Source organism: Mobula birostris, chromosome 13, assembly GCF_030028105.1.
Source record: "Mobula birostris isolate sMobBir1 chromosome 13, sMobBir1.hap1, whole genome shotgun sequence".
Lineage (NCBI taxonomy): Eukaryota > Metazoa > Chordata > Chondrichthyes > Myliobatiformes > Myliobatidae > Mobula > Mobula birostris.
The window spans coordinates 2,585,365-2,596,114 of NC_092382.1; the positions used below are offsets into that span (position 1 = coordinate 2,585,365).

General features: G+C 46.8%; 1 protein-coding gene across 1 annotated transcript; it reads left to right on the forward strand.

Annotated features, from left to right (window-relative positions):
• Nucleotides 1-6,561: 6,561 nt before the first annotated feature.
• LOC140207363 (uncharacterized) lies at nt 6,562-9,269 on the forward strand. Its single transcript, XM_072275914.1, has 2 exons — nt 6,562-6,576; nt 6,760-9,269. The coding sequence occupies exons 1-2, from the start codon at nt 6,562-6,564 to the stop codon at nt 7,429-7,431; spliced, it is 687 nt and encodes a 228-aa protein (XP_072132015.1). The 3' UTR covers nt 7,432-9,269.
• Nucleotides 9,270-10,750: the final 1,481 nt, after the last annotated feature.

Sequence of the window (10,750 nt, forward strand, 5' to 3'; positions counted from 1 at the left end):
GGTGCCAGCAGGGTTAAACTGATTACAAAGGCCAATTACCCGAGGCCAAGTACAAGGCTAATTAACGAGGCCAATGGTGAGGTGTGCATTGATGGGCGAGGCGGGGTCAAACCTTGATTGGCAGGTGACGTGTTTCCGGCCAGGTAAATGGGCAGAGCCGTCACGTGACGGTCCCGACCCCCCCCCCCCCCCCCCGAGTCCAGATGCCAACTGCGTTTCATTGGCTTTGTATCTGGAGTCGGCACAATGACAAAGCTGCGTCCGGTCTGATCTAATCACTCAATTCAGACCCAAACAGGAAATGTGCAGGTTTCATTTAAACCCCTCCATGTGTATAAACACTAATTACTATTCACATTCCTCCGGCCTCACTGGACAGGAAACATCAAGTGAGAAACAGCAGGAGGTGGCCATTCAGCCCCTCTAACCATCAACAAGATGACGGCTGCTCTCCCATCTCAGCCACATGTTTCTGCCCGATCCTCATTTCCTCAATCCCTTCGGTCTCCACACATCTGCCGGCCTCTGTTTTATGTGAGGACGATCACTGAGTCTTCACCGGCCTCTGTGGTGGGGATTTACAGACTTTCACCCCCCTCGGAGTGGAGACATTTCCCCTCATCTCAGTCCCGGACAGTCCATCCCCTTTTTCAGAGACTGGGATCCCTGGTTCAGCCAGTAATGATGTTGTGCATTTCAATGTGTTCACCTCTCAGTCCTCGATTCTCTAAATGAAAGGGTTATCACATTTGATCTTTCTTCATATGATGACCCCACCATTCCAGGGATCAGTCTGGTGAATCTTCATTGCACTCTCTATAACAAATACTCTCTAACCTCTTTGTTAATCCTCTATGGAATTAATTTCCATCTTCTGCAGCCCCGTGTTGCCCCAACCACTCACCTCCCACCCCCGTCACTATTTCCACCTTCCCACCTCCCCCTCACCTGGATCCACCTCTCACTCCCCAGCTCTTGCCCCATCCCCACCCCTCACCTCTTTTCTCGGACTATTTCCCGTCCACTCTCAGTCCAGAGGGAGGGTCTCGGCCCGAAATGTTGACGGTCCATTTCCCTCCACAGATGCTGCCCGACCCACTGAGTTCCTCCGGCAGTTTGTTCTTTGGTCTGTGTGACCCGTGTTAGTGTGGGGAGCGGGATTTTACACCATATTCCCGGTACAGTCTCAACAAAACACAAATAATTGTCACTTTGCCCGGACCATTGGCCCCGCTTGCAGGGCAACAGTCTGCCGGTGTTTGCCCCCCAATGTGGTGAATCGCCACCACCGTGGGCTCAGACATTTCCACAGATGAGCCCCTCCTGTCCCCACCGGGACAAACATCCTGTCCGCCCCCTCTCTCACCGTCTTCATCCTCTCCCTCCCCGGGGAACCGGCATCAAACCGACGGGCCGAGCGGTCTCCTCCTACCTCTCAGCGACACATCAGACTCCGGCCGCAGGAGACGCTTCACAAACGCCCCAACTTCCCTCGGAGGGAAATGGAAATAAATCAGAAAGCGGACATTTACTTTGACGGTTGTCCCGCCGTGACGGAAAGTTCGGGAGACGGTGTCAGCGGGGGTAACGCCCCCTCGGCTGGTCCGCCTTCGCTATTGGGTGGAAGCGGTGATTGACATCGCTTCCCACCAATGGCAATAGCGCAGCACGTGAACGCTCTGTTGACAGCGGTGGGGGGAGCTGGTCACGTGATTAGTAGCCCGGCCGTTAAACCGACCAAGCTCGAGCTCACCAGCGCGCGGGGCACAAAAGGCCCCGGATGATCGGTTGAGGTAAGAAGGGGTCTCCGGGTTGGGGGTCTCACCGGGCGGCGTTTTCAACACCGACTTCGGGTAGTTGCTGTGACTCCGGACTCCGTGACCCGCAATCCCGGGACAGTCCTGCTCTCTTCCCTCTCTCTCAGCCCCACCATCCGTACACGGGCCCCGGGGAGCTTCCGGCTGATGAGGGAATGGGAACCGATGGGTCTCTCAGACAGAGCTGAGCTCCAGCTGTCTAAATGCAAGGATCGGGAACTCGGAGAAAGGGAACAAAATCTTTTACATCAGCTGTTGTGAAAATCACCTTTGTTCTGCCTCCAGTCACAAACAAGAGAAAATCTGCAGATGCTGGAAATCCGAGCAACACACACAAATTGCTGGAGGAACTCAGCATTAGTACTCTTTTCCATAGATGCTGCCTGGCCTGCTGAGTTCCCCCAGCATTTTGTGTCTGTTGCTTGTTCCACCCCCTCTTGTTCTGGACTTTCTACCCGTGAGAACATGTTTTGTCCCACTCTCTCTGGGTACATAATGATATCAAACACCTTTGTCCTGGGCAACAAGTAGCTTTCACATCACAAATGTGCCAGACTCCAATGAGACAGACTACTGCCCTTCCCTTCATATTCATTGGCATTGCCATCACTGAGTTCACCACCGTCAGTCACCTGGGGGAGGGTTCAGGGGAAATATTTATGTACAATACAGAAACTGGTGTTACCTGTGTGTATTGTGGTGATGCAAAAGTTGCTGGAGAATTTACAAGTGGGGAGTGATAGTTGGAAATCTGACTTTTTAAAGTGTAATTTAGCAAGTAAACCATATATAAATAATGTGCAAAAGCTCTGGTAAGAAAATCCTCCATTAACCTTTACAGGCCTGCTACATATTCTGTGTGAGAGTGCAGATGAACTGGATCAAACCCAGAGGGGATCAAAGTTCTTATTGACAGTGATTTGCTAACTGTTAAAATTAATACCTCTCTAAATAAAATTCGGTGTGCATATGTTGTTACCGGGTAAAACAAAATGCACAGTATGAGATTTATGTGCACATTGGATATTACTAATAAGAGGAGACATTGGTGGGAAGGTGGGGAGACCTCCAGTGTCCCTGATGCCATGACGTACAAGATGTGCATCCAGCTGCAGCTTGTAACCCTGCACTTTACGGAGTTGGAACTTGAAACAGATGAATTCCGGATCATCCAGGAGTTGGAGGAGGTGATAGATATGACATGAAGAGAGGTGAGTTACACCCAAGGTGCAGGACACAGGAAACTGGGTGAGAGTCAGGAAGGAGAATGAGGTTAAATAGCCATCACAGAGTACTATTGTTGCTATCGCGCAACAATGTGCAATGTTTAATTTATAGTAATTTATAATAAATAGTTTGTACATAGGACAGTCAATAGAACATAGAAATTTAGTTGTATCAGCCTGAATTAATCAGTCTGATGGCCTGCTGGGAGATGATGTCCCAGAGCCTGTTGGTCCTTTTGCTGTTGTACCGTTTCCTGGATGATAACAGCAGGAACAGTTTGTGTTTGTGGTGAATTTGGTCCCCAATATCCTTTGGGCCCTTTTTACACCTCTGTCTCTGTTAATGTCCTGAATAGTGGGAAGTTCACATCTACAGATGTGCTGGGCTGTCTGCACCACTCTCTGCAGGTTCCTGCGATTAAGGGAAGTACAGTTCCCATACCAGGCAGTGATGCAGCCAGTCAGGATGCTCTCAATTGTGTGTCCCTGTAGAAAGTTCTTAGGACTTGGGGCCCCATCCCAAACTTCTTCAACTGTGTGAGTTGAAAGAGGTGCTGCTGTGCTCTTTTCACAACACAACCGGTATGTACAGACCATGTGAGATCCTCGGTGATGTTTATGCTGAGGAACTTAAAGTTATTCACCCTCTCAACCCCAGATCCACTGATGTCAATAGGGGTTAGCCTGTCTCCATTCCTCCTGTCGTCCATAATCAGCTCCTTTGTTTTTGTGACAATGAGCGAGAGTTTGTTTTCTTGACACCAGTCAGATGTTGTTCAGACCTCAGACAGAGTCAGCAATCAAATGGTTGAGCATGGTGTGAATGTGCTGAGCTGTGTATATCACAATGCAAGAAGCATCGTAGGAAAGCCAGATGAGCTCAGGACAGGGAATTATGATATTGTAACCATTACTGGGATTTGGTTGCACCCAACAGTCTGAGGGATTTAGAGGAACAAATTTGTAGAGAGATCACAGACTATTCCAAGAAACAAAGGTTGATTCAGTAAGTGATTTTAACTTTCCATATATTGACTGGGACTCCCATACTGTAAAAGAAGTAGATGAGGTACAGTTTGTCAAATGTGCCCTTAATCAGTACATAAAATTCCTGATGTAGAAGTGTGCAATACGCTGTTAGGAAATGATCCAGGGCTGGTGACAGAAATTAGTGATCATAATACCATGAAATTCAAAGTAAGTATAGAAAAAGAGAGCATATAGAAAAAGGCATGAACATCGACTTCTCTAACTTCCGCTAAGGTCCCACCTCCCCCTCGTACCCCATCTGTTACTCATTTTTATGCACACATTCTTTCTCTCACTCTCCTTTTTCTCCCTCTGTCCCTCTTGCCTATCCTCTGGATCTTCCCCCCCCCCCTTGTCTTTCTTCCCGGACCTCCTGTCCCATGATCGTCTCATATCCCCTTTTGCCTATCACCTGTCCAGCTCTTGGCTCTATCCCTCCCCCTCCTGTCTTCTCCTATCATTTTGGATCTCCCCCTCCCCCTCCAACTTTCAAATCCCTTACTCACTCTTCCTTCAGTTAATCCTGACGAAGGGTCTCGGCCTGAAATGTCGACTGCACCTCTTCCTACAGATGCTGCCTGGCCTGCTGTGTTCACCAGCAACTTTGATGTGTGTTGTTGATAGAAAAAGAGAGGTCTGGACCATGGGTTGAGATTCTAAATTGGAGAAAGGTCAATTTTGATGGTGTCAGAAAGGATCTGGACAGGCTGTTTTCTGGCAAAGGAGTACTTGGTAAGTGGGAGGCCTTCAGAAGTGGAATTTTGAATGTGTAGAGTTTGTATGTGCCTGCCAAAATAAAAGTTGAAAGGTAACTGGTGCAGGGAACCTTGGTCTTCAACAGATATTGACGCCCCGGATAATTTGTTCTTCTAAATGCCTCAGACTTTTGGATGCTACCAAGACTCATTAATGACTACAATATCATAATTCCACACCCTCAGCTCATCTGACTTTGTTTTCAGTCATCTTCTGTTGGTTTCTAAAAGCTTCCCAATAGTTTTTGCTCTTTTGTTTGCCCTCTCTTTGTCTTTTATGTTGGCTTTGGCTTCTCATATCAGCCATGGTTGTGTCCTCCTGCGTTTTCAATGCTTTCACTTCTTTGGGATGTATCGATCACTCAGCTCCCGAATTGCTCCCAGAAACTCCAGCCATTGCTGCTCCATTGTCACTCCTACCTTTTCCCTTCCAAACAAGTTTGTCCAGCTGCTCTGTCATAGAAACACGGAGAAGTTCAGTACAGAAACAGGGTATTTGGCCCATCTGGTCAATGCTGAAAAAACATTTAAGCTGTCTAATGCAACCTCCTGCACTGGGACCATCGCCCTCCATACCCCACCATCCAGGCTCCCATCCAAACTTCTTCTAAATGGTGAAACTGAGGTCATATTCACCACTTCTGCTGGCATCTCATTACACACTCTGATGACCATTTCAGTAAAGAACTTTTCCACATGTCCCCGTTGAATTTTCACCTTCCCCACTTACCCATGACCTCTGGTTGTCATCTCACTCAACCTCAGTGGAAAAAGCTGCTTGCATTTACTCTATGTATACCCTCATAATTTTGTATACTTCTAACAAATCCTCAAAATAATGTATAATTTTCTTGTTTATGTTTAGAGCCTTTTTTAGCTGTATGAAATGATGAGGGGCATTGATCATGTGGATAGCCAGAGGATTCTTTTCCAGGGCTGAAATGGCTAACACAAGAGGACATAGTTTTAAGGTGCTTGGAAATAGATACTGAGGGGATGTCAGGGGTAAGTTTTTTACACAGAGAGTGGTGGGTGCGTGGAATGCACTGCCGGCTATTTGCATGAGAGTGTTTCAGTTACTGTGGGGTCAGGAACCCATGCAGCTCAGTGGGAACAGGGAATAATACCAATGGAGAGAGTCAAACTGAGCCAGGTCACAGATTGGAGATGGCAGAAATGCCCCATTCTTATAGAGAGAGGAAGAGCATCAGAGAGTCTGATGGTCATTCCTGTTACCAGCATTGTGCCCAGTTAGAAGATGATTTCTCTCTCCAACTTGGGTTGAACTTCACTGTAACAGTGTGATGCCAGATCACACCTTGACAACTCAAGTAATCTCATCTGAAATGTTGTCTGACACCCATTGATAGATTTTGTATATCTTTTTACAGGTTAAAAATGACAAGGAATTTGTCGATGGGAATCTTGAACACAACACACCAGTTTTGCTGTCTCTGTCCATGTACTTAAGAAGTGGAGCAAGGGATTCACTCGATCATCCTTCCTGCTCAGACTGTGGGGAGGGATTCACTCAATTACCTGACCGACTGGCATGCCCATCATTTTACACAGGGGGGAACCGATTGATCTGCTCAGACAGTGGGAATGGATTCAGTCGGTCATCTCAACTGAAGGTACATCAGCAAGTTCACACCGGACAAGGCAATTCACACTGGGCAGAGGCTGGTCATCTGCTGAATTTGTGGGGAAGGATTCACACGGTCATCTAATGTAATGACAGATCAGCGAGTTCACACAGGGGAGAAGCCATTCATCTGCTCAGACTGTGGGAAGGGATTCACTTGCTCATCTAAACTGAAGGTACATCAGAGAGTTCACACTGGGGAGAGGCCATTCACCTGCTCAGACTGCAGGAAGGGATTCACTCGGTCAACCGACCTACTGGTACATCAGCGAGTTCACACTGGAGAGAGGCCGTTCACCTGCTCAGACTGCGGGAGGGGATTCACTCGCTCATCCCAACTGAAGGTACATCAGCGAGTTCACACTGGGGAGAGGCCATTCGCCTGTTCAGAGTGTGGGAAGGGATTCACACAGTTAGCTAACCTACAAGAACACCGGTCAGTTCACACTGGGAAGCGGCCGTTCACCTGCGCAGTGTGTGGGAAGCGATTCACTCGTTCATCTGATCTACAGATACACCAGCGAGTTCACACTGGGGAGAAACCATTCACTTGCTCAGTCTGTGGGAAGGGATTCACTTGGTCATCTCTTCTACAGATACACCAGCAAGTTCACACTAGGGTGAGACCATTCACCTGCTCAGACTGTGGGAAGGGATTCACTTGCTCATCCCAACTGAAGGTACATCAGCGAGTTCACACGGGGGAGAGGCCGTTCACCTGTTCAGACTGTGGGAAGGGATTCACTTTGTCATCTCACCTACTGAGACACCAGTCAGTTCACACTGGGGAGAGGCCGTTCACCTGCTCAGTCTGTGGGAAGGAATTCACTCGGTCATCTCAACTACAGAGACACCAGTCAGTTCACACTGGGGAGAGGCCATTCACCTGCTCAGTGTGTGGGAAGGGATTCACTCAGTCATCTCATCTGCAGAGACACCAGCAAGTTCACATCAGGTAGAGGCCGATCACCTTCTCAGATTGTGGGAAGGGATTCACTCGGTCATCTTGCCCACTGACACACCGGTCAATTCACACTAGGGAGAGGCCATTCAACCTGCTCAGACTTTGGAAAGAGATTCTGTCAGCTACATCAACCAAATGTGCATCACTGAGTTCACACTGGGGAGAGGCCATTCACCTGCTGTGAATGTGGGAAGCGATTCACTCACTTATCTAACTTTATGAAACTTTCGCTTCGGCTAGCAGCTTAATATAGGGGGTGGTAGCCCCCCAGCCCGGCCAAACTTAAGAAATCTCGTTTGGGTGGATGCTGCACGATGTGTCCTCTGTTACAAATCAGTACCCCAAAATAACAAGCAGTACACAATATGTGATTAAATAATTGAGAATTATAATTCTTATTTTGACTATAGGGTTAGTAAAGAAAACAAAAAAAAGAAAAAAGGCCCACTCTCTCCATTTGCGTCTTCTCATCTCTCACCGGCAAAATACAGCGAAAATCTCCCTTCCAGACTCACAAGAAAGAACAACATTTCTGCCATTGGATAACCCCGCGCTCCAAAACCCTATTATGTCTATTCGTAACCTAATCATTGCTGCTACAGAGAAACCATTACCTCAGCAGTGAAACATTGCAGAGAGGCCATTCCATGAGCAGTGAAACCTTACAGCATGTTACACTTGTGACACCCTACCGGGTTCACACTGGGGAGAATGTTTCAATAAGCTGCATGCTGGATATTTGTCCATCACCGTTGCTGAATGCAGTTTCGAGAGTGACTGTCGGTGCTGAACTCTGCAATTATTGCTGCTGCTCACCACACCCAGTCTGCACCCTGGTCACTGGGCATGGGAGGAGTCTCTTCTGCTGCACAATCACCTTTAATGGGACTGGAATGTAATATTCTGGATCTTAGACAAATAAATCAGTTTATTTTAAACACTGTCTCCGGTACTTAGTGAATTTATAACACAATTAGTGTACAGTAGAGAGTCAACTCAGGCCGGCTGGACACTGCCAGTGATTCAGTTCCACGACAGCCCTTTTAAATCCTCCCCTGTTGTTCAACTCTCTCTCCCCCCTTGTGGGATTGGTTCCAAACAGTCACCACTCTGAGGGATTTTTTTGTTTTTTTTATTAAGTGCAATCGTGAACAATAGCCAGATCAGAAATGCTGATCAAGTCAACTAGTTCCCAAAGAGAACTCTGATAGGCCAATTAGAAGGTTCACTGCTGCTCAGCGATAGAATATATTAAAAAAAAATCATATGTACAGGTAAGAAACATTAAAACATAGTAGAAATACTGGAGTCATGATGAAATCTGCTGGAGAGAGACATTTATACACAGGCTGCCCTCCATAATTTAAAGAGATTGAAGGATAAGGTTGCAGGGTGACAGAATGAGGCAGGAGCATTTGGAACTAAAAACTAATCCCTACCGGGAGGAAACAGCACCTGCTCTTTCCGCACTGTTCCCCAGCAGTTTAAGGACTAAGTCCAGCCAGAAGATAACTCACAAGTGCTCTTGAAAGTCAGGTATTAACCCTACTTGCCAACAACCAAGCATTGCCGTCCTGGTCCCCTTCATGATAGCTTAAGAAGCATGTGACTTCCCTCCCAGAGCTGGTAGGTGTTTGTGCACTCGACTCTTGAAGGCTTGCACCCCATCGTCGCAGATGTTTCCAACCACAGCATCTGGAAGGCTGTTCCAAATTCTGATAGTACAGTGAAGGAAGCTTCTATCCGGTGTGTGGGTTCTCGCATCAGGCATAGAAACAGCCTGAGCAGGCATAGACAATCTTGATCGTCTGGTACGCCGTCTCTCATGAGATGAAGGCAGCACGGTGCGAAGGTCTGCAGGGCTGTGGCTGGTGTGCATTTTGTATATTCTGCATTGTGCATTTTCATCTACACCTATAATCCTGGGAGCCTTTCTTTGATGGAATCAAGCTGGCTGAGGACACTCTGTGAGGCATTCACCCATGATACTTCGTACCTGGGCTTTGTAAACCGTGGCTCTGCCCTCTTTGTCTAATTTGGATGCTACTTTCCACAGAGCTCCAAGCCTTTGTCCAGCCACGGATGAAATAGTGGAAAGGAGTTTATCCCATACCAACTTGCTGTCAATATTAATACCAAGGATTTTGCAGTTCCCAAAATACAGGTCGGGGTTAGATGGATTCCTCTTCCTAGACATCACCATTGCCTTGCACTCAGTAGGCTCAAAGGTGACATTCCAGTTGTCTGCCCAGGCTTTCATCCTGTCAAGATCCCTATTCAGGCCTGCTGTCACTATATCACTCTGTCCCACTCTAATTGAAGAGGTTTCCCTTGAATTCTCTGCAGATGGAGCAGGGTCAGAAACCAGAGGCAGGTCTGCACGGGGCAAAGTTTGGGGCTCTGGACGATGGTCGGGGCAAGAACATATGATGAGGAGAAGGGAATCAGCAGCGGGGTGGGTCAACGGATGACAGAGTAGCAACATTTGGAAGCTGACTGGCAGAGAAAGTCTTTCGGTTTTCTGACTGATGACACAAACAATACCCGTGGTGATGTGCTCCACTGATTGAGGAACATCTGTTGGTTGGGAATGGTTTTATCTATCGAGGGAGTTGTTCCTGCTTGTATTGATTATCACATAATTGTTAATATTTTGACTGTAAAACTAGATCAGGCTTGAATTTCTGGTGCCTTTATGATGTGATAGAGGGCATTCATGAGTTTGTATTGAGTTAAATTGCAACAGGATTGTTTCTGGTTTCTCTAGCGTTTTCTGCACTTACTACTTTGTATCTCAAGTATTTTTGATTTTTTTTCCCCTTTCCTTTCGTTAACCACCTTGTCCTGTATTTCTGAAAGGAACCCCTCTGTTTCTGGGAAGAGGTCTCCAACTCTGTCAGGTGCTCGATGCTTCCTTGTCAACATCTCGTCTGCTCAGATCGTTGGGATGTCTCCCATGGAGGGTCATACTCATTCCACTGGTTAATGTTTTCTTCCCTAGTGATGATTCATTTTTCTGAGTTGGGCTCTCATTTAAGTTTTCTGGTCTGTATTTCTTACCACAATTGCAGATACACACATGGAGTGCTGAATCCAGTTCATTTTTGATGAAAATATATACTTAGAAGTGTTATCTGACTGTTGTGTGGTTTCCTTTTTTTTTCCAAGTGTGTTATTTCTCTTCCTCCTTCTGTCCATGGTAGTGTTAATCTAAGTGGGTTTGAGTGTAAGTAGTCTTTTCTAAAGTTCTTATTTATCTTTGTAAATTTTATTGATTGAAATGGGACCAAGATATTTTTATAAAAAAAAGTCAA